At 41.5% G+C, this 23,763-nt stretch overlaps 1 protein-coding gene across 4 annotated transcripts; it reads left to right on the top strand.

Moving 5' to 3' along the window:
- Positions 1-1,933: 1,933 nt before the first annotated feature.
- Positions 1,934-18,831, top strand: arhgap40 (Rho GTPase activating protein 40). Of its 4 annotated transcripts, none has more exons than XM_029503287.1 (15): positions 1,934-2,108; positions 6,363-6,584; positions 7,644-7,864; positions 8,648-8,726; positions 9,445-9,593; positions 10,619-10,784; positions 11,239-11,330; positions 11,683-11,760; positions 12,429-12,588; positions 13,338-13,420; positions 14,002-14,208; positions 14,554-14,697; positions 14,951-15,102; positions 15,590-15,645; positions 16,218-18,831. In XM_029503287.1, exons 1-15 carry the CDS (start codon positions 1,934-1,936, stop codon positions 16,322-16,324), a joined length of 2,091 nt encoding a protein of 696 aa, XP_029359147.1. In that variant the 3' UTR covers positions 16,325-18,831. The 4 variants fall into 4 exon arrangements, with proteins under 4 accessions (XP_029359147.1, XP_029359150.1, XP_029359149.1 ...); XM_029503290.1 differs by having other exon boundaries at positions 1,980-2,108; positions 6,361-6,584; positions 15,587-15,645; XM_029503289.1 differs by lacking the exon at positions 1,934-2,108 and adding an exon at positions 4,027-4,358 and having other exon boundaries at positions 6,361-6,584; positions 7,647-7,864; positions 15,587-15,645.
- Positions 18,832-23,763: the final 4,932 nt, after the last annotated feature.

The following is a 23,763-nucleotide window of genomic DNA, read 5'->3' as shown; positions in this document are numbered from 1 at the left end:
AGGCAGTTTTAAGCACTACGCTTTTCTCCACTGTTTTCATATCCTTGTTTTTCACCAAATGCTTGTTATTCTCCCTGTCATCAGTTTTCCCTCCTTGTTCTCTACTGTATTCCACCTTGCTGTCCTACCACCCCTCCCTCTTGCCTCTAGATGGGCTCTGTGCCCTGCTTGCCAAAATGTGGAGGAGGGCAGCACGTGGCTGAGCTGGATGTCACATGACATTTACAGGCTCATATCTGTAGGCTAAGGAGGATTGTCAGAAAAGGCAACACAAGAGAAGACCAAGACTAGGTCAGAGGTGAGAGAAAGGAGAGAAGCATTTGAAGGATGATGGCCTGCAGTTACAGAAAAGTTAAGGTGGCCAATGAGGGAGAAAAAGGCAAAAAGAACAAAGTCATGGTAAAACAGGTTTGGCTGTTTAAACAATGCATAAAAAGATGCTAGCAGAGAGCAGTGATGAGGAAGGCAAAATCCCAAGAGGAGGTCCTCCTAATCTGTGCTGATCTAGTTAGAGTGTAAGAAGTGGCTGGGAAAACTGCCAGAGAGCTGAGAGACAGCAGCATGAAGCATAGACACTGATCCCAGCAGACACAGTACAACAGAGTGGGAACTAATTTTATTTCACCGACACACAATAAAAATGATTATGTGATACACTGTGAGAACTGTTTTCTAATATTTGTGTTGTTAAAAGTTTGTGCTGTTAAAGCTCTGAAATGTCACAACACAGATTTATAACACTGAATAGGTCACATACGTTCCTAGAAATTCTTAATATTTAAAATTTACTCTAAAGCTTCCATGGTACAGTCCCATCCTGACTACTGAGCTCTCAAAGCAGCATCAAGTTACCATTTGTGGAGAGACAGGGCAGTCATAGAGCTGAATGATACTCTCTGCCCCTGTCATCTTAGGTGTAAAAAGCCCCTTGTCAAATGGCATATCACAACTACAAATGACCATAAACGGCCCCATGCCTGTGTGGGTTTCCTCCCACCATCCAAAGACATCATGTTTGGGTTGACTGGTAACTCTAAATTGTCCGTAGGTCTGAGTGTGAGTGGTTGTTGGTCTCTTTGTCTCTGTATGTTGGTCCTGCAATGGACTGGCGACCTGTCCAGGGTGTACTCCGCCCTCACATAGAGTGAGCTGGGATTGGCTCCAGCACCCCCTGTGACCCAGAAATGGAAAAGTGGCATAAGATGGATGGATGGATGGAAGTTTTGCTTCTATTTGGTCTTGGTTTAACCTTTGAAACACTACACTGTTTCAGATCTTGAAACAGATGCAGACTGAGCCCATGTAGTTTTTTGATGCTACTATGAGGGTAGAGTTGTGGTGCTTCTGCTACCCTGCGCCTCATCAATCCACTCTTCCCTGGGTTCCCCCCTCCCCTACACTTGATCCAAAGTTCAAACACCACTGCTTGTCATTAGTTGGTTCCTGTTGAACTGAGACCATTGATATTCAACCCAACTGTAAATAAGTGACAATAAACTGGACCATGACCTCAGTTACTGCTGAAAACTGTCAAGACTGCAGAGCAGAGATCAAGTTAAAGAGAACATTTTGGACCATTGTTCTTGGGTTTGAGTAAATCAGTAAATGAATGAGTGAACATGATGCTGGTACATAAAGGGTGTTTTCCGCTTTTCTTTGTCCCAGTGATGAAAATAATACAGGCCCATTGTAACTTTATCCAAACGCTTAGTCAACTCATCCACCCAGCTGGCCAGTCAGTCAGTCAGTCATGCAGCTGTCTGTCTATCCTAACAGCCAGTCAGACAGTCTCTCCCCTCTGTGTCTCAGGCCTGTTCAGCTATTCAATCCCTCAGCTTCTCTCCCTCTCCGCCCCCCATGCAGACCTCCTTTCCTGCCCCAGGATGTGGTGTAGTGACGTGCTTGCCAGTGCACTGAGATTGTCCTTGTCCTAATGTGTTTGTGCACTGAAGAGGTTACAAGGAAGCAGCTTGCCAGGGGCAGGCAGCTGCTGTTTCCTACTGCTCGCTGCAGTTTTGGGGGTACAACAGCAGGATGCCATGGGGGAGAAGTGGCTCGCTGGCCCTGCTGCTACTGGCGGGCAGAGCCAGCGGACGGCCCAAGGCCAGGTAGGATCAGGTCTTTGCTGTTGTTGTGGGCTCAGGTTCTGGTAGACCATGAGTCACGCGCTTGGATCAAGCTACTTTACTCTTTGTGAAAACTGGGTTTAATAAAACCTAGTTTTAGGATCATAAACTAACTTGACCGACTGAGGTGAACTGAGAAGGCTCTGTTGAATAAGACCAACTATTTGCACTTTCAGATTGTTGAATTTTTGATAGCCCTGTTTCACGGTTTCATGCTATTGTGTTTTGAACTACTTTCTCGCCACCCTCTGTGTTGAGGATTTTCCATATCACAGGGCAGATCTGACCTGCTGTGACAGACTTTGAGAAGAAGCACTTTCTCAGAACTGTATGAGCTAGCTGTTGCATTCTCAGTAACTTAAGAGGCTTGCAGTGGAATTCAGCCATGAGGATTTAACAGTATGTTGCTTTCAACAAAAGCAGCTTTTTCAAGTGGATTACTGTATTCCTTGACCCAAGTTGTTGACTAAGGTTACTGAATGTTATTTCCTTTAGCACCGAGTTTATACACAAGTCAACAGTTTGACATTTTGGCCATTCTTTATTCCAAGTAGATGTTTTCCTGTTGATTCTCTTTGTTAATGGGAAGTCCATTCAAAAAGAAACAATCCCAACACCTTGACATTTGCAGTAATGCTTTCTTTTATTGTGTAACATGGAGTATTGTTTTTCATATGTGCTTTGTTTTGCAGTTGAGCTCTGATGAAGAATGTTATTAGCAGTTTTAAAAATAAGCCAATGCCGTTTTACTTCTTGATTCTTGAGGCAAAACAAGGAAGCCAGTGAAAAAACCTTCTTCGCTGGTATTTATAATCTGTCATTTCATCATGAAGCTGGTAGTATTTTTAGCTTGTAGTTGGTTTTAGAAGTCATGACTTCATTGTCAGGAGCCTCATTCAAGTCTGAAACCTTTATTTTGGGTATATATTCAGGTAGTACATAAGGCTCTTGCAAACTGGTTTTAGTTGAAGTTTTATGGATATACATTTCAAAATTAGTTCTGTGACGGTTTAGTAGGCAGGAAAAGCCCTGGCTTTTTTTCTGCCTTTTCCGCCACCTCAACATGTCTCCTGTCTGTTCACAGGCTCAGCTGACATGTTTGTTGACATCAGCATGCCAATGGGCTGGTTGGTTACAGCGCTGCTCATGGGCAATGTTGACAGACCAGTTGCATTTCAGAAACTTTGTCAACTTTTCAGTTTCTCTCACTCTTTCTCACACGCACACGCACATGTATGCTCACACCCACACACACAGACACACAAAGTTATTTATATGAACTGTTTAGTCATGCTCAGATTATTCATGTTAGTTACGCAATTGTGAATACTGCAATAGGTAGCTGTCTTCTGCATATAAGGCATGATTTCATTTAACACACCAACCAGCAGACTGGCTGTCACTCCAGAAGTGTGTGATAGCTAATGTTAGATTGCCTGTTTGCAATGCAAGCGCAACCACAATTTGAATAAGAATAACAAATCTTTATCCTTTGATTCATTTGATGAATTTACTCATGCATTAACAGCAAAGCAAAGGGGTGATAAGATGCCTCTTCTTAACAACAAAGAATCCTTGATTAATTAGCTCAAGTTGACTTGTGTAGCTGTCAATAAGAGACCTTGAAGTTAGGCTGTTTTTACTACTGTGGCCAGAGGCTTAAATTGTTGATGTACTTTAGCTTTAAATCATACTGGAATAAGGAAGGTTATTATTCTCTCAAAGTATTCTAAAGTAGGGGGCAGAGGAAATGGATTCCTGATTGAACCAAAGAGGAAGTTAATGGCCATCAGGTAGATCAGCAGGGTGTGTTACCTCAGACAAAGGAGGGAGGGGACAGGTATAGAAGATGTGTTGATATACAAAGAATTGTCACTCTCTCCCACATTCCTATTCTAGCACCACTCAGCGCCCAGCCCACAAACACGCCACACAGCCTGGAGCTCCAGTAAAGACTTGCAACATCCCATTTTCCACAGCACAGGATAACTGAAGCAGCGAACAGATTTGCATTGTCCTCACATGGTGTCTGTTCTCCAAGACTGGATAAAGCTAGGTTTTGTTCCTGGATCCCTTTAGTGCAGTGGATATGGGAGGCATAGAGGAGGTTGTGTTCAGGCTTCCATTCGACATGCAGTTCTCACACCCCAGGTTAAACCGTTTTAGGTTCCGGCCTGTCCGAAGCCCAATGATGGGCAAACGTGTGAAGGCAACCCACAAGAAAAAAGCCAGGTATGTAGCTTTATCTGTAGCTGGATCTGTAGGACCAAAGTCTTGTGTTGGTGAAAGTTTGAGTGTTGAGCGCAACTGCTTAAGATAAATGAGTCATTCAAAACCATGCAGCTGTGGTTCTTGCAGCCACAGAGTCTGTATTTACCAAACATTTTTAGATGCTGGCTCTCTTGATATTTGTCCTAGCCTTGAAAACACATATGGCAATTTGTAGAGAAACTTTTATCACTGAAAAAGAAACAAGTTGAACATGTGAGCTTGATGTCAACATAAACTTTGTATGTTAAGTTTCCGGATTTTATTCAGTTTGAGGTATTTAGTTGATGTGGTTTGGTACCCTGCTGAGCTAGCTGTCTGTAGACATCTTATCTCTCAGGCCTGAGCTATTTTATGCAAGTTGGGAGCACATGTTGTGGTTTTGGACAGCTGTCTGTGAGGGATACAGTGAATCAAGTGGTGTATGAAAATAGCAGTCTTTCCAATGTCAGTATTTCTTATTAAATGTGCTCGCCACTGCATTTTCCTGTCTGATAACCCTCACTGATTTTGATGTCTGATCAGTTCTGATCAGATTGCATTTTTTTTTTTTTTTATTTAAAGTTTCCTTGGGTGAAACATTTAATTTCTCCAATATGTTGAGGGAGGAGCTAAGAAAAAAGACAGAAACGCTCATACAGTTGCTGAAATGTTTTTTGGCGTCTCACATTAGATTGAATGGCACTTACATTTCATAGTAAATCAGTTTGATGGAAAGGAACCCGACTGTTAAGAATTGTAAAAAAAAGAAAAAAAAAGCTATGATCCATGCTATCGGTCCATGAAATAGGTGTTCATGGACTTAACTGCAATAAAAAAGTGATTATAGTTTTACAATATAGTGTCACAAGTGCATATAAATTTAGAATACAGCCTTACCTTTTCTGCCAAATGTTTGGGACTACCAGATAATGTTAACCACAATCACTATTCATTCTGTCTGTGAATGAGAAATAGTTCCTGGTTTGGAATGTGATGTTACTTAGATTCAGATTCTATGCATCTTTATGTTCTGTTGTTACTTTCTAACAAAAGATAACGAATAATGAATTAATTATCTGTTGAAACTCATACCCCCACCCTTCTTGAGAAACTTGTTTAAGACACCAGAACATTGATCAAGAGCAACACCAATCTGCTTTCAACTGCCTTTTACTAGATGAGGGACTTCATAGAGTCACACCTGAGAGCATTATTGGTATTTTTGTCTCTGATACATCAGGAACCGATTACTTCATTGCGTCTCCTCAGTTTTATTGGCACAATGAGCCATCTGGCATTCCTTAGAAATGGGCTACTCGGATTTGTTGTCTCTGTGGAGATGTGCTGACGACAAGAATGTGACTGAACTGCACACCGACTGAGTGAGTCAGCTGACCACTTCCTGTGCCTGATTCCACCAGGTCACATTTTAGTGCTTGAGGGTGTGAGCATGTCTTCCATTTGAGTGTATCCATTGTTGTCAGAGAACAGTATTCTCTGTTGTTGAGCACTGCACAGGAAGTGGAGCTTATTTATCCTACTTGTGTTTGAAAAGGAAACTGGGGCCAGACGTATATGACTTTATGAGGATGATTTTTTTTAATTTTTTTCTAAAATTGGTCATTGTATGATTTCAATTCAATTCATGAATATGTTTCAGTTGATAGAAAGGGGTGTGTCTTTAATGGGAGCAGAAATCACACTGTTACAGTGACATCTAGTGGATCTTTACGGTACTTTGCTCCAGGCCACATTTTACAAGAACAATAGAGACCCCCCTTTGCGTCCGCTCTCGCCGTCTCTCTCCTCACTGCGGCCCTTCCTCCATCCTTCTCCTTTTGTCTCTCCATCTCTCTGTGCTCTCCTGGCTGATCCATCCTCATTCTTCACAGTTCCTCCTCTGTTTGTATGTGTCTCCGTGTCTCTGCTGCTTTGTTTGCATGCATGCGTGCGATTTCTTTACGTGTGTGTATGTCTGCACCAGAGATCCCAGCCCCACCGAGATGAGCGTGGAGCCCTGGGCCAGCCCGCAGGACCAGGCAGCCGCTGAATACTCCCACAGCACCGACGCGCTTCCCGCCCAAGATCAGGAGCAGTACCCGGACAAGCTCTGCCTGGACTCCTTCTGGAGTGAGGTGGAGACCATCCGACAGGGGAGTGGCTATACAGACCTCGACTGCACCAGGAGAGACTCCAGACAATCAGAAGGTGAATCCTGCATGTCCTGTACTGATGGACCAAACACAGGCAGAGAGAAGTCATTTATCAATTTATGAGCCTTTAATCTTTGGCACAAATGTCACTGAGATACCCTATGAAATGATACATCTGCCATGGCAGCATATCGGCTTTCTATCATGCAGCAAAGTAATCCACATCACCATGACAACACTATCAAACACTCTGTGGAAGCAAGTGTTGTCTATGCACAATCCCAAATAGCCCTTCATGGATGCTGACTCAGTGGGAAAGTCCTTCAAAGGATCTGGCTGTGTTAATCCTGGCTTTAGATCTTTTCAATATTTTGCTAAACAGATGCACTGATTTATATTCCTGTTGAAGTGGTGATCTATGTTTGTGTGTAATCATGCCTCATTATTTTAACAGGGAAAATCATTTTATGTTATCCCTTATTGAATTAACATCTTAATATCCCCTGCCTTTAGGGTCCAGGAGCTGGCTACATCAATTCTCCATCAGTTTATAATGTTATGTGTTTACAGTGGAGATGGGCAAATCACTAAATTGAAACAGCACTTTTCAGATTAGTTGTTACCTGATTTTCCACACACTTGAACCAAGTGACAGAGCTAACATTAGCTCCTCAATACACAATTAGTTTAGAGATTATATGGAATATTGCTGGAATATATGACCTGAACTTGATAAAATGGTATTGAATAATGTAAACTGTAAATTTCCATGACAACAAATAAGACTAAAACTGAAAGTCTTTTGAAGCTACAGTGACCGATAAACATTTATTTATATATAGTAATATACTTTTGGACACTATGGATGCTTCCTAGCAGCTGATTAAAGTCTTTGTTAGCTATAACATAATTATTAAGTTTGAAAATCAGTAGTTGTTTAAGACTGATGTGGGACTTAATGCAGAAACTATGCATTACTCCTGTTAAAATATATACACCATATTATATCAAAGACATTAATAATGTAGCATATTGTATTTGAACTGTATCTTTCTGTGTGTATTTACATGTGGCCAGCTAGAATCTCTCCTTGATGTTTGTTTTTGTGTCTCAGAAGGTGAACAGGAGGAACAGTGGTTGGCAGATGCTGGTTTGTCAACCCTCATCAGTGAGGACAGTGGAGATGTAGACAATGCGGTGCTGCTGTCCACTCTGACCCGGACACAGGCTGAGGCCGTCCAGCGGCGACTGGACTCCTACACGCTGTCTCTCCGCAAAAGGAATAAACCAGCGCCACGTGACGTACGCGACATCTTCAATTCCCCCATCACTAAGGTTAGGACTTTGACACTTTGTTTACTATTTGAAACCTTGAATCCCAGAAGATCTACAGGGTTTACAGAACAACAGAGGTTGTTGTCTAACAGACCACAATATCTTAAATCTGGTTGGAGGAGGAAAACCATGAGCTCCAGAAAAAACTAGTTGTCCATTCTTTCAATTATCTATAAAAGGAAACTAAGGACATTGAGAAGTGACTTGTAGCAGCTTTCTGTCTCTTCTTGATCAATTCAAAAGAAAATATAAACTTCAAACTCAAAATTGAGGGTGTTCTAAATATAAATGTCATTCATAATGCACAGAAACTAACCATCATAGCAGACACCTCACAACTTGCATTATAGACAGTTATATTTCCTGGATACAAAATTAATCAGTATTCCGGGAGTCCACCATCAGGATTACTGTGACTCTATCACACAAGTTTACAATAGAGAGCCTGTTGGGGTCAGAGCTGTTAACACGGTAAAATATAAAGACACATTTCCCAAAGGAATGTCAGAACTTAGTGAACCTCCTCCTGTGAATTGCAGGAGTTCTTGTTCCACGCAGAGGTGCTGATCTGTAACAATAAATGGAAATCACATGTAAAGGCCATGCTTTGTCCTCTCTGTCTGCCTGAGATACCATGATAGGAGAATAGAGACAGTGTTCCTCTGATCTTTATCAGACCTTTATCAAAAGAAACATTTACTGCATCCATGTGCATCTACTCCATGGACAAAATGAAATACCCTTTACAGTAAGTGATATTGTGTCAATGGTCTCTCTCCCCAGACCCTTTTGCCAGAGCCTCAGCATAGTGAGGACCTTGGCCAAAACAGCATGGCTTCTGTTGCCAAAACACCACTATCTGGTAAGAGCTACACAATGTACTTAAATCAAAATAGAAAGTAACTTGAGGGAATAACAAAAAAGCAAATGCACAGGTTTCAAAAGCTTCTTATATTTTGACAACCAGATTGAGTGAAAAAAAAGACTTCAGTCAATGACCTGGCCCACTATATTTAAATAAAATCATTGATGAACTTCCATGTCATCTTACAATTGCTCATAGGTTTAATTACACATGAAGTGTGATGTCTTAAAAAAAAAAAAAACATGCCTGAAGAAGTCAGGTGAGCAGCAGATTTGTGGGGGCATGATGAAGGATTTTCTCAATCTTCTAATTGGTTCAGATCAATCCCCAGGTAAATCACTTCACGTTTGCACTCTGCCACCAGAGAAAGTCCCTGTCCTCATGGCACCACGGTCACTTGCCAAATATTGTTATATTGAATACTATCAAGGCACATCTAAATTTGTATTCTTACATGGCATTGCTGAAACCAAGATGATGTCAGACAATAAATTATGACATTTTCATTCTGGAACAATAATGAGTTTAGACAGCTCACCATTCTGAGGAGCTTTCTTCTGTTTTAGGAAATAAGAGATAGGCAGCAGAGCAGTCGTAAACTGTAGCATGCATTCAAATCTGATTTTAATAACATTTGTATAGTGAATTCCTTAAATTAACTAACAGATGTAGGTGTATGGGAGTGTTTGTATTTATTGGTGTGTTTCCTGCTCAGCTGTGACACCAGAGCATCAGCGAGGTGCTCCAAAAGAGGAATTCTTCATCACCGATGTGGCTTATTGTGAGCAGGCTGTCATCTTCCTCAAACAAGCCAAACTGCCGCAGAACAACACCCAACGCAAGAAAGAGGATGGCACCCTACCCGTAAGCATCCAAACATGTATTAAAGCCAAAAACATTTTTCAGTGTCTGTATTTCCTGCATTCATTTCAGTTATTGGATGTTAAAAACATCCACTGAAACTTGTTTTTATTTAGAGGATTTAATAATATTTACACAATATTGAAGGGCAAGGAATATTTATGATGAATAATAACCCTGGTTAACAGGTGTGATAATGTGTATCAGGATGGAGATCTATCTTTTTCAGTAGTTTTCTGCTACTCTGTAAATACAATCAAAACAGAGTTAGTATTAAAGTCAGGTACAGATAAGAACTCAATTAATAAATTTTAGGTAAAGTCATTCCAGCTTCACTTTAGAAGCCCCACATAGAGTGTAAGTATCACTTTGCTTCATTTTCACCCCAGTCACCGACATAATTATGGTAAAAGCATTTCCAATGCTCTTGTGTTTTTGTGATCAGAATACCAGACTTTAATCTTCTCCTAAATTGAAATAATCTTCAATCTGTCTTGAGTCCATCACTCTGTGTTTTGCTTAATCTGTGGTTCTGATTATTGTTGGCATTCCTCAAAAATAAAAGTAGCTGCCACTGATACAGTAACACAATTGTAGCAGGGCTAATTGGCTGACATTTTCACCAAACATAGAGCCGGGATCATTACACGTTTCTGCCAGGCCTGAAGTGTTTCAGTTTTTTTGGTCAGGCTGAGTTTGAACTACACAAAAACGATAAATAAAGCTAGTTGTATTTCATTCCAAATGTTAGATAATATGGTTAAATATAGTGAAGGAGAGTGGCATCACAAAGTTCATCAGATTTATTTATCTCTGAATTCTTCAGTGAGACAAATTGGAAGGTTTACATGATAATTGTATAATAAAGCAAGTGCATATATAATTTGAGAGTCTGTATGTTTTTTGTTCCACATCACTCACCGTGGCCTATTCCCTTCTCTTTTTTTCACCTCTTAATCGCCTCCTTCTACCTCTCAACTCCACTTCTCCTCTTCTCATTTTCTTTCCATCCACTCTCACCTCCTCAGCGGGTGATCTGCCCCAAGTGTCGTCTAGGAATGACTCGAATACAAGATCTCTCCCATGCTGACATGAAGAAGGTGCGTCAGTTGGCTCTCATCGACATGACTGCACTGTGTGACCTCCTAGAACTCGAGGTCAAAAGGCACAAAACCTCTAAGAGGAAAATCCCAGGTATGATGACCTTCATTAGTACATAAATACAAGAAAGAAAAACATATGAAAACAGCTTGTGTTTTTTTTTTTTGTACACATTATTTTAACTGACAGTTGTGCGTTGCTTATCTTGCGTCTCTTCTCATACTTGTACTCTCTCACTGTGCCACTCAAAATCAAATCAAACAAATGATTTAAGCTTATCTACAGCGCTAACCCTAACCCTAACCTTTTCTACAAAAATGACACAAAAATGATTAAACCAGGATGATGTCCTTTAATAAGAGCTGAATCACTCATTAATAATCCTTGCATTGTCTGTCTTGGGGCTATAGTTTGACGCACTGCAATTACATTATGTTTTTACACTTACATTAAATTCCACATGCTATGAAATGGACGTAAAGACATATGCAGACATGGATTATGTTTTGGCGGATGAACAACTGAGTGACATTTGGGTCTTTCACAGAGAGCACGCTGTTTGGGGTGCAGCTGTCCACACTTTTGGAGAATGATCAGAAAATAAAGCCCAACACCATGATTCCACTCTTTCTGCAGACGGTGAGAGCCCAAAATACAAATCATGTCCACAGCCTTTTTACTGCATTCAATGACGAAGTGAAGAAAAGTTGCAGTATATATTGTACCAACACACTGTTTTATTACATTTGCTATTCACACCAGCTGTGGCACAGGATGAGGTTTTTTCTTGTCATCATTGAGTTTACTTATTCAGATAAAGATAAAGTACATAACACAATCTCAGTGACCTCTCAATGTGAGATGCTTTGACCACACCCTGTATGTAGCAGCAGTTACTAAGACTAACCAGCAGAGGTGAGCAAGAGATTCTTATCCAGTCATGTCTGACTCTCTGCTAATGTCTCTCTGTCTCCCTCCACACCCTCTGCAGTTATTGTCATTTTTGGATAAGAAAGGAGTCGACTCTGAGGGGATCCTGCGGGTTCCAGGATCTCAGTCCAGAATCAAGGTACAATATCTGGGTCATAACTGATTTCTGTCTCTCACTCGAATAGATTATTTTGTCACAAGGTCTGCCATTTTCTTTCTGTTATTTAACTCAAAGCAAAACAAAAATGTTCTAAAGAGCAGGCATAATTTTGAGACTGTAAATACCAGAAGAGTTACAGCAGTGCTGAGTTTAACTACAGTTGACATTTAGAAATACCAATTCCAATAAAACAAAATTAATAATTTTTTTTCAGCTAATGCTAGACGCCCCCATGTTAATGTATTTACTTCTCCACATTCAGTAAATGCTGATGCTATAACATCCAAACTGCCAGAAGAGGTCGCCATCTGACACTGAAGGATAAAACTCCATCCAATTGATCTGTCCAATAACTTGGACAGATCAATTTAGGAATTGCTAATTGATCACGGACGTGACGTGATTGATCAGAGTTAAACCAAATTTCTTTAGTTGTTGTTTAGCTGTAGCTAGTGGATCGAGATACTGCAGCACCATTTATTTGTGTATTTAATCTTTACTTATAAAGACGAGAGCAGCATACGGTATGACCCAGTACCACATTCCACGCCATTCATAGCTTAAGCTAGTTTAAGGTAAGAAAGAACTTCACACTGACCATGGCAATGCTGCTCTGTAATAAACATCTGACTGTTTTCGGTCCCTAGCTGCTGCAGCAGAATCTGGAGACCAACTTCTACTCCGGTCAGGTCAGCTGGGATGAAGTGAGTCCAAATGATGCGGCTGCACTCCTGAAAAAGTTCATCCGGGAGCTTCCTGCTCCTTTACTCACTGCAGAGTATCTCAACACCTTCAGCGCCGTCAGAGGTCAGTGGACACTGGTGTTATTCTCAGCTTTTATCACCAGCAGCTGTAGCTTCAGTTCACAAATGTAAATGTACATCTGGATTCATAAATAGTAAAAACGTCTTCACCGTCTGTTGCATTTAGCCAATTAAAGCTGTCCTCTATGGAGACAGGAGCTTGGTTCTAAGACTTTTGACTTTCAGGGCAGTGAAATGATCAGGCCTATGATATATCATACAGTACATCAGAGGATAGATGGTTGTATGGCTGTGTCTCCACAGGAGGTTATTGCATTTTTGGGGTATAATAAAATTTTGTAGCCCAAATTTCCAGATAGCTCAGCAGGGGTCACATGATAATTACCTGACTCTTTTAACCATGATGGCGGCACAGCATGACGTTCATCTTTTCCACTCAAATCGACATAGAAGTGAACATGTTCATAGACTTTTAAGAGATGCAACATGTCAAAGAGGTGTGAAAGATCAGCTTTACTCTCATTAGTTCCACCATAAGAAAACAATAGATTGATATTAAAATAACCTGATTGATGACTCACTGATTTGTCATTTGTGAAGAGACAGTGCAAAATGATAAATGCTGTGACCACTGAGACATAAACTAACAAACTTAATGACCACCTGTCACAATGTCATTAATCTTTAGGCATCCCATTATTCTTAGCCAAACACAGAGGAAATGAAGAGGGTGTGTGTTTGTGTGTGTGTGTGGGTAACCTGCCTTACCTTTGCTCCTCCCTCCTCCTTCAGACATCACAGAGCTGAAACAGAAACTCCACATGTTAAACCTGCTCATCCTGCTGCTCCCTGAGCCCAACAGGAACACACTGAAGGTACAGAAAACACATACACATATACAATTCTATATTGAGTAAAATCAAATCGTAAATTTTGGAAAATAAAAATATTTAATCAAATCCATAAATGGGGCTAAAAGTGGAAAATTGAGTTTCTGATCAGGTACCTCTGCAAAAAATTTTACCACACCCAACATGTTTCTCTTAAGGTTGTGAGGATGTGATTGTAATTTAAGCCTTTGCCAAATATGACAGCTCAGAGCACTGTTGCATAACACATTGCTGTACTATGCTGCTCTTAATGGAGATATTCAAAACTCTTCTCTATTATATAATGGCTCACATTAACCATGAGTCATTTTCACGAACACAAGTGTGCAGTCATCTCTGCTTACAGCATCCAGAAGCACAAAACCCACCTGAACCAATTACTTTGACTGTGGTGGAGGCAGCTGAAAGTTACTGTGTATCAACATACTTCTCAGGAGAGGCGATGCAGATGATTCACTTTACTCCATCTCTCTTTTGAAGAACATTTACACATCACTAAGTTGAAAATGAGAGAAAAGTTTTTAGAGTCTATACAAACTATGCATGACTCCACGTGTGTCCCGTAGGTCCTCCTAGAGTTCCTCCAGAAGGTAGTCTCCAAAGAGAAGAGGAACAGGATGAACCTGTGGGCCGTAGCCACCATCATGGCTCCCAACCTCTTCCTCCATAAGGCTGTCCCCAGCAGACTGACTGACGGGGCAGAGAAAGGACAGGCGGAGAAGGCAGCTGATGTTATGAGGCTTCTCATACGCTACCAGGACCTACTTTGGACGGTGGGTAATGGACAATTGGCAACATATTCAATCAATTCAGTTATTTGCAGAATACGTACAAGTAATGTATTACTAAGTAATGCTCACTAATCAAGTGTACTTTAATATGCCAGGCTGGGATTTGAATATTAGCCAAAGTTAACTGAGCTTAAAGCAGCAAAATTCTTATCACACCTTTGCCTTTGTTCTACTTTCTGGCTGAAAGATTTATGAAAACAGTAGTAAGCAGACCTGATGATAAGATTTTCTGTGAAATTGGATTTAGATTCCATTAATATTTAGAGGAATTAAATATGACATTTATTACAATTTTTATTTGTTTTTCTTTTTGTCTTTATTTTTCAGATCCCCAATTTCCTCATGGGCCAGGTGCGTAAGCTGAATGAGAACAGTAACCGGCGTTACCAGTTCTATGATCGCCGCATCAAGAACCTGCTGAGGAAGATCCACACTGACAGCCGGGAAAAACCTGATAAAAACACTTCAGAGGTGAGCATAAACTGTGCTGACTGTACATCACAGTTAAAGCAACCATGGAAACAGTAAAAGACTTGTAAATCACGACATCAAATCTCAATTTATGTGGCCATTTTATTTTGTATTTTAAAACAGACTAAGAACTTTTGGTGTAATGCTTATGTGTTGATCTTTTCATCCACAAAAACTCTGCAGCTCAATTATTCCCATCATATTCAGAGTCATCTTGGTGCTGAATATTCTCTTCTCTCTTTTGGTTTTGAAGCTGTGCCGTACTGTGAAGATCCAGGTCGGGGATCTGCTGAGCGGCACCATGGAGTTTCAGCTCACCGTCAACTCCCGAACCTCAGACCTGCTCGCTCAGTTTCACCGCCAGTTCCTCCGCAGCCCCGAAAATGGAAAGGGCAAAATACGAAGGTGTAGTACCACAAAGAGTTTAAAAGGCTCCACATTAGCCTCAGCCTGTTTCACAAGGCCGAGATTTCATTTTAATGTACAAAGACAGGAAAAGAGGTTATGACTTGTAACTAGTTTGAATCTGGCTTTGATAAAGCCATAGGACATATATCAATCCAAAAAGAGATCCTTAACATGAAAGCTAATAACAATAAATAAACGTAATCTCAGAAATACAACACTGATAAGAAAATGGGGATGGAAGAGGCGATTATTAATTTTCATTTCACAAAAAAAATTATTTTAATGCCTTCTTCTTTAGGTTACCAGCTGCCGAATGACAGCTGGTAACCTAAATGCCAATAGCTGTCTAGTTTAAGCTTTTGTCAAGCCACCGTGTCAATTTTGATTGTAATCTGATGAATATTATCTATGGAATTAAATATTATGAATTTTTTCATTTATGGAAAAACAGAAGATCACATTTGTGTTATATGTCTCTCAGCAGAAATGGTGCTGTGGCCTATCCAGACTGTGTCCTGTACGAAGTGGGAGGAAATATTGGTAAGAGGAAGTGTTGGCATTTGAGTGTCTTTCTGTTCATTGAACTGATGAGAATAGCAAGGTCTTATATAATGAACTGTGCTGGCACCAAAGAGACAGGACGTGCATCTGCAGTTATCAGAGCAGACAAATGTTTATGACACACGTGTCTATGCTGTCACAGGAGAGCTGGCACAGTGAGAGGAAACCTTTTCAGCTCAACTCCATGATGAAATATCTGTTAATCTGTTAATCTGCACCTCACATTTTCAGTTCATACAGCAACAACTGGAGACACAGAACTTGCTTTGATACCTCATTAATTGTAATTTTTTGAGCGAAAACTTTTTACTCAAAGCCCTGATAATTCTCAATTTTAAATGTTAACAGCTTCAAGTTTTATGTAATTGTAAATGTCAGTATTTTTGTAAATAAAACCTAAAAATCCTGCTTTCACAATGTTTTTTCATTTATAAGGTAAAAGAATGAACTAATCGAGAGAATAATCATCAGATTTACTGATAATGAAAATAAAAATGAAATGAAATGATGCTTAAAATCAACCCTAAAGTCCAACCACATGTTTTTGACAGGTGAGCACTGCCTGGACACTGACGTACACCTTCTGGATTTGTACAACTGTAACCCTGGAGCGGAGTGGGTGATCAGGCTAAAACCCAATGTAAGCAGAGGCCTGTGACACGGAGGCTGTAGACATATTGAAGGATGGCTACATCTGGGAACAGGTTGCTGAAGACAGCAATCAAAGAGCCCGAAAAAGACCCAATTCACGCAGCCTTCTCTTCTTCTCTTCCTCACGACCTGACCTGTTCAACCTTCAGCCATCATGGGAGTGAAAGACAGATGGAGAAAGAAAAGACACAAAAAAAAAGAGCCTAAATACTCTCACGCTGCTTGTTATCTTTCCCTCTATCCCTCCTCATCTTCTTCTCCCTTAATTCCATCATTTGTCTCCGGGCTGTGACGCAGGAAGCAAAAAGCTGCTGATGTGACTCATTACTTCTGTCAGAGAACCTGCTGCATGGAAAAGATGGGTGAGAGTGAAGCTGTGCAGTTCGGTTTGCCTTCTTTCCCTCTCAAACAATCACCTCCAGCTGTTACTGAGCAGATGGGGATACAGAGGACCTCTGGTCATAGAGAGCAGTCCTCCCCCTTTTCTCAGGACAGTGTTTTTTACCGTTTCGTTTTTTTCAAAACGTAGAAACACAATCGTTTTCTCAATCTGTGCTTTATTTTACTGAGGTCAATCTCTCATCTACAGATTTTGCAGTTGAAACACAAATTTTCAACAGTGAAAACCAACTTATTTAGATGTCTAAAGGAAAGACCTACTCTGTTGTTTTGAAATGAATTCAAGTGTATCGTGTTTTTACTATTTCCTAATAACAAAAAACAAAAACTGCAGTGAGGGAAAAATATATCTAAATCAAAAAGGCCAACCCTGGAAATGGAGCGTGACCTGAGAATTACAGATTGATCAGTCAGCTAATTAACTGAGCGATCATTCTCACTCGCTCTTTTTCTGCTGCCAGGTCCGTTCTGCAGGTCAGATATTTTGATCGCAGGTGTAAAGAAAACCACAGGACTTCTCTTTGTCACCTCCTTTCATCCTCTGTGCCAATCAGAGGCAGAGAGACCCTGGTAGGCTGATACAACCCTTTATCTGTGAAACCCTGCAACCTCCTGAAGATCCATCGACTTCCAAGGACCCCTGACCTGTACAGAACAGTGCTGAAAGAGACTTAATGCTCTTTTGTTTTTGATCCCAAGGGATTTGGTGTCACAACCTCAAGGACAGTTATTGTACCTCTAAAGGGAGTTGTTAAGGACACGCCGTGAAGCTGGTCTTCAGTTCTCAGTTTTTAAACACGTGAATGGAGCCGAAAGTGCTGAAATGACTTCTGGGGTTTATTGGGGTTATTATTATTATTATTTATATGAATGTAATGCCATTGTTGCTTCTGTATTTGATAAGTATTCTGTAGGCTAGAGAGGCTTTAGGATAATGTGGATTTACTGCACTAAGTGTATCAGTATGTTGTGTTAAGTTGCCCATACTTAGTGTGGGAATTTGCAGTGTTCTTGTAGATATTTCTTCAAGCACAGTTGTTTTTGTTTTTTTTTAGAGCGCTCTCTTTACATCTGTTTCTACTGAACAGTACAGTAAGATAAACTTCCCATGTAAATATTGCTCAGTCGTGCACTCTGCTGTGAAGAGGCACTGAAATCACAGCAGTACAACGGTTTGTTGCTACTCAAAGCCAGTAAGTTATTCCAAACACATGCAAGCAGCAAATGAATGTGTTTAATATTTTCTACTGATCGTCAGATGTGAATCACTTGCGCCTCACAATTGCAGCCATGTTGGTGCCGCGCAGCCATTTTGTGGGGAGTGTCTCGCATACACTCCACTCAGTAGACGGAGCGGTGACAGCCGGGCCCTGCACCAACATCTATCAACACCCTCTGCTCCATCTCTGTCACCTCCCCATAATGACCCATAATGGAAGTGCGGTGCATGTATCTGAAACGCACCGAGGAATCACATTTCTTTGATAAAGGAGTGGGTAATAAATGGCTGTTATAAATTCTGCTGCCCTGGACCTGACGACAGCAGCAGGAGCATGCACGTGTGTGTGTGTGTGTGTGTGTGTGATGAGCTTCATTACACAAGTCCAATTGGCCTGTCCCAGGATCCCAGGCACAGTTCAGTGCCCCGGCACAAAGCACGCTGATGAAACTGCCTTCTGCTGACAAGCAGGAGAACTAGGTCACCTCTGAAGCAGCATCCCAGAGGGCAAGCAGCGTGAGTCCAAACACCCCGAGGAGCAGAGCACATGGACATGTACTGTCAAAACACACACACCAAAACGAGTGGACTCTGTATAAATGTGAATGTGTTTGTTGCTTCCTTTGGACTCTGAAACAGTGTTATCTGTGTTATCACTTAAAGAAGGACATTTATAGGGACACTTGTTCCCTGTTGTAATCGAAGTGTGACTTTGGACCTCTTACTGTCTTCTTCAGCATCCAGCTTCTGCTGCTCTGAAGACTTGAGACGTCAGAATGTATATTTATGCCCTGTACACAAGTTTTTGTTTTTAATACTTCTGTGAGAATACTTTAGGCTTTGTTGTAGAGAGAAAAACACCTTTTTCATGTTAATAAATGTGAATCAAATGTTGCGCTAAATATGATTTATTTTTTTCAATATGGTAGTAATGGGGGTGGTGGGAAGATGGTATCATTGAGAGCACCATTTATCAAACATGCAGTTGCATCTGCTCCCACTGCCACACTTCTGCACCCACAGAGGGAAACGGACGAGCACACATTTGTGAAAACAGAAAATCTGCAGTGAAGTATGAGGTTACTCTGCAGAGATAATCAATGGAGAGATTAACCTTGTAATGAGTGTGGGTGGAGAGGCCGCTGCTGCTCAGTTCCTTGATTAATCATCACTACGCTCCTTGAAAAACCATTCGCAGCTAACTGGCTCATCAGCTTTGATTACGCGAGGTTTTCATGGAAAACAAAAGGAACTGAAAACGATGTGTCACGTTCCATTCACTCCTTTTTTCTTTCCACAAAATGAGAATTTGTAGATAATGTGGAGATGCACCCTGTGGGGAATTAATTGTGGTTGGAAAGTGAGAGTTTGAAGTCAAAGTGAGGAATTAATTTAAATACAAAATAACAACAGGGATCGGCCTTTAATTTTGAAGATGCAGTCATTAGCAGTAAAAGCAGATATTTTCAAAAACAATTTCACCTTCATCATCCCTTTAAGACTTTCAGACCAGAGATTAGGAATCACACTCACATGCAGCTGTAATGTGTTTGTCTGGTTCCTTTTTCCAGCCTCATTCACTCATTTCTGACAGTGAAGAAAATTAGAAAGTAAAGCTGCAGCAGCAGCAGCATCTGTCCTGTCAGACTCAGGCCTCTTTGACCCGCTGCACGTCTAAATGACTGTAATCAGAGGATGAATAGCAATCAGCAGCCTTGTCTGAGCTGCTGGCAGAACGCCTGATCCTCAGCTCTCTCCACCAATCAGGCCACATCATCCCATCCTCGGCTAATCATGAGGTGCACTCAGAGCTCGCCCTCCTCCTTCGGCCTTTTTTGTGCCAGGCTGACCAGAGTCGGCCGGCTTGATGAGACGAAGCTCTTTCCTGATCTTGTGCGTGGTGCCAGCCGTGGCTTCCTTCCTGGCTCCACCACTGATGAGACACTTCACACAAAAGTGAAGTTTCACACTCAAATTTTAGCTGCTAATAGTGTGTTCAAGTGAGGCAGAGAAACGGGACGATAACGTGCCTTAAAATCAGCAGCCTCACCGGCCTGCTCTAAAGTGATCCCTGAGAAGACAGCTCTAAACTGAAGATGTGTCCAGCAGTTTTTTCTTTTTAACTGGAGAGAAGAAGTAGGTTTAACGTTGACACATTTTGAGAAGGCTGAATTGGTTAAAGTGTAAAACTGAACAGGTTTGGACCAACTTTTTCAGTTTTAAGAAGAGCCCATGAGAAAAAAAAAAAAAAAAAAAAAAGCAAAAGGGGCGATGGAGGGATGAAATGAAAAACCACAGGGTGTCTCTGTCACATGACTCACCCCACCTCCTCTACCGTCTTACCCTCTGCCTCCCCCGCTTCACTCTCTCCCACCCTCTGCTTGCCGCCAGGGGTGGATCCCAACGTTTATCTCTACCATCCAGCCCCGGTGTCTCCTAGCAACGGAGCATGGATCATTTAACTGCCCCTGCATCCTCCGTTTTAGTCCCAGTTGTTACACACAGTGTGCCAACTGCCTCTATTCACGTTTTCTTTGCCTATTTGAACATTCAGGCCCCAAAACCAGAATCTGTGTGTTGGTGTGGTTCTGGTTCTTTGTTGTGTGTTATTTATTTATTTATTTATTTTAACTTGAAGCACTCAAATCACATCAGTGCCACACTTGAGGCAGACAGACAGGCAAGAGAGGCAGCTGTCAGGATGTGTCACTCCAAGTGTACAAAACACACACTTGCATAAGCATGAAAGCACGCGCACACACACACACACGCACAATGAATGGGGGAAGACAGGACTTGGCCCTCTGTCTGAGAGGCCCTTGCAGAATCAATTAGCATTTAAATTAATGAAGCGCGTAATGAAGAGAGTGCTATCTCCGCTGCAGAAGGCCGACAGACAGGCAGACAGCTGATTGTGAATCTGCATCAGGAAGACACTCAGAAAAAGGACTTCAAAGATATTCAAATGGCCACTCCGGCCGCTCCCTTTCAGGAAAAGTGCCAAATTAAAAGCAGAGCAGCTTTAAATAAACCTACAATTTGTATGTAGTGTTAATATGATCACATTTCCATATAAAAAGTGCCATTAATAAAACACATAATTAAAGATGAAATGATTGTTTGGAAAAGGCCGCCTTTATCTTTCAATATCCATCAGAGCAAATATGCTTAAAGGAGGCTGCTTCCGGTGCTGATAACCCAAACTGATGGCAATTTCAGCTCATGCAGTTATCCAGAATAATTATCTATTAACAGATTATATTTAATTTTCCACAGAATAACCTGTTATATAATAAACTCAAAATAAGATGTGCCTTATGCTTTTGCTTTGCCTGCAAACAGTTCTGGTCTACAAAGGAAGAGAAGCAGCAAGGCAAAAAAAAAAAAAGTTCAGTCCTCCTTATTTCTAGTTGATCCAACCCAGAGTGGGCTAAACAGCTGGAACTAAGAGTCCATGTGACAACTCAGAACGGTGCTAAAAGCATCAGCTCAGATGGAAAAAGTGCGTTTACTCAACGTACAAACCAGCGAAACAGGCATCAAAGCAAAAGGCTGATTAAACTAAGAGAAGGACCTACAGCTAGACGCAGCGCAGAGCTGAAGGAGGGCTGTGCACAAAGGGGACGCTGATGATGAGGGCCAGCTGTGGGGACGCTCAGGTGAGCAGAAGGAGGTGATTTTCTGACGATGAAACGTGGAGCAGGCAGACCACATGTCATCTTCCAAACTGTGGAACAGATGCATCCCTTCACTGTTAAAATCCTGATTTTACAACAGGAAGACGTCGCACAAATTCAACAAGTTAAAAAAAATACGCAACCTGGACTTAGACAAACAAACACACTAAGCTCATATAAGCAAAAGAGGAAAAGGTGAGGAAAATGGAAAACGTGGAGTAAAATTAAAGTGTTCTAAATTATATTATTTCTATTGTAGTTAAATATTTATTATTGTGTTGTTTTTTGTTTTTTTTTCTTTTGAGGCTTCAGGTTGAAGCAGAGAAATGCTGTTTATGTCTTTACTTCTGCAGCGGCTTTGTGTTAGTGGGAGGATTCAGCTGATGTTGATGGCAACGTGTACCCACTTGGTCACTGTGCACATGCATGCACTCATACACACAGTTATACACAGACACACACAGTGTGTGCAGACTGACAGCATGTCTTACACTATATGTTTGCACAGACTGATACGTTCACACTTCAAAGAAGAAAAGGGCGTTTGTGTGTTTGTGCGTGTCTGCAGATTCATGCACGCACGCATTGACAGCAGCTACTGAGGGACACACAAACCTTATCGCCTCAGCACACTGACAATAGAGAGCTTTTGTCACGGGGAGCGTGATGTTGTTGTCATTTCAAAAAGACCCATGAGGGAAAAAGGGGAGAGGAGGAGGAGGAGGAGGAAGGCTGTGTCTCCCCTCGACAACATGACTCATGATCACTGCCCTCCACCAACACAGAGGAAAGGAGAGAAGAGAAGAGAAGAGAGGGCGAGAAAAGGAAAGAAAAGGACGTGTGGACATGAAGTCCTGTCTTTCAGGTCTGCTGTCATGACCATGCACACACAAATCCAACACTCGGTGAAGAAACACAAACTCAGCACCTCATGGCCGTCCCTGCTGCTGGTTGCTTCACTTCAGTGCAGGACACACCAGCACTGCTCCACTCCCCCCTGGGGGCTTTTCCTGAGGAAGGGGCAGAAAGGGGAGAGGGCTGTGGGTGGACAGTTGTAATAATGACTCTGGGATGCCGGAGGTTAGCAAGCCACTCACTAATCTGTGTGTGTGTGTGTGTGTGTGTGCGTCTCAGTCAGAGTGGGGGACACCCCTGTGATCTCAGTGTGTCAGGGGACGATGATGCTGCTGCTGTGTTGTGACAGAGAGAGGCCGGAGATCTACAGACAGACTGAGACAGGGCCGAGGGCAGATCGACACCGATAGAGGTCACACAAACGCTCCACAACACAGAGGTCACACACACACACAATCTGGAGACACAGAAGTCTCATACACATATTTGTGCTGTTTTTCAATTTGTGGCAAAACATCTGCAAAACCACTGAATTGTGTTTGTGCTAACAAATGAGGCTTCAGTGAAAACAACAACACACACTGTAGATACAGCCCAGCGTACAACAGCAGACACATATAAGGTTTAGACAGAAAACAGGGCTTGGTTTGGTTTAGGAAAGATTGCGATTTGCATAAAAATAAGCATTTTGTTAAGGTGAAAGGATCTCCATTGCCATGGTTACAACGATAAACACACCGTCCTGTGCTTTGACAGCTCACCCATCACATCCTCCTGCTGACGTGGGATTTGTCACTCTGCAGCACCTGACTTCCTGCTTTCTGTCACCATTACTATGACTACCAGAGGTCACCTGAGAATAAAATGCAACTTTGGATTCAAACAACCTGCTCACACAGACATTTATTCATAATTATAATAATTCTATTTATTTAGATGACTTTTAAACCGCTCTGTGAAGCTGCTGGTAGATATTTCCCCCAATGTCACACCAACTAACACGCTTTGTCGATGGTAAAGAAATATATTTACAATATACTGTAAGAAATACCGCATTGTTGCACTCCTTTGTTGTGGCTGTCTGAGGTGTGGAATCAGAGTGTAATTTGTTCTCCTGATGCTCTATAAAGCATCACAACACAGCAGGATGTGTGTATTGTTCCTTTGTCCATGGTGTCTCTGTGAACAGTGGCTGCTAATGTAATACCACTTCATGCTGCTAGTCTGCAGTGTTGCCTCAAATCACTCTCTCCCTGTCTCACAGTCTCTCTGTCTGTCTGTGGACTTGAGACACCA

The sequence above is a fragment of the Echeneis naucrates genome, chromosome 5 (genome assembly GCF_900963305.1).
Source record: "Echeneis naucrates chromosome 5, fEcheNa1.1, whole genome shotgun sequence".
Lineage (NCBI taxonomy): Eukaryota > Metazoa > Chordata > Actinopteri > Carangiformes > Echeneidae > Echeneis > Echeneis naucrates.
This window is presented reverse-complemented; position numbering and strand designations above follow the sequence as displayed.

What these genes read in the sequence shown, in the direction of transcription:
- arhgap40 (XM_029503287.1), top strand. Translation starts at nt 1,934, where the DNA reads ATGTGTTTGTGCACTGAAGAGGTTACAAGGAAGCAGCTTGCCAGGGGC. An exon ending in GATCTCAGTCCAGAATCAAG is followed by an intron (nt 11,761 to 12,428) that starts GTACAATATCTG and finishes TTCGGTCCCTAG; the next exon opens with CTGCTGCAGCAGAATCTGGA. An exon ending in ACCAGGACCTACTTTGGACG is followed by an intron (nt 14,209 to 14,553) that starts GTGGGTAATGGA and finishes TTTATTTTTCAG; the next exon opens with ATCCCCAATTTCCTCATGGG.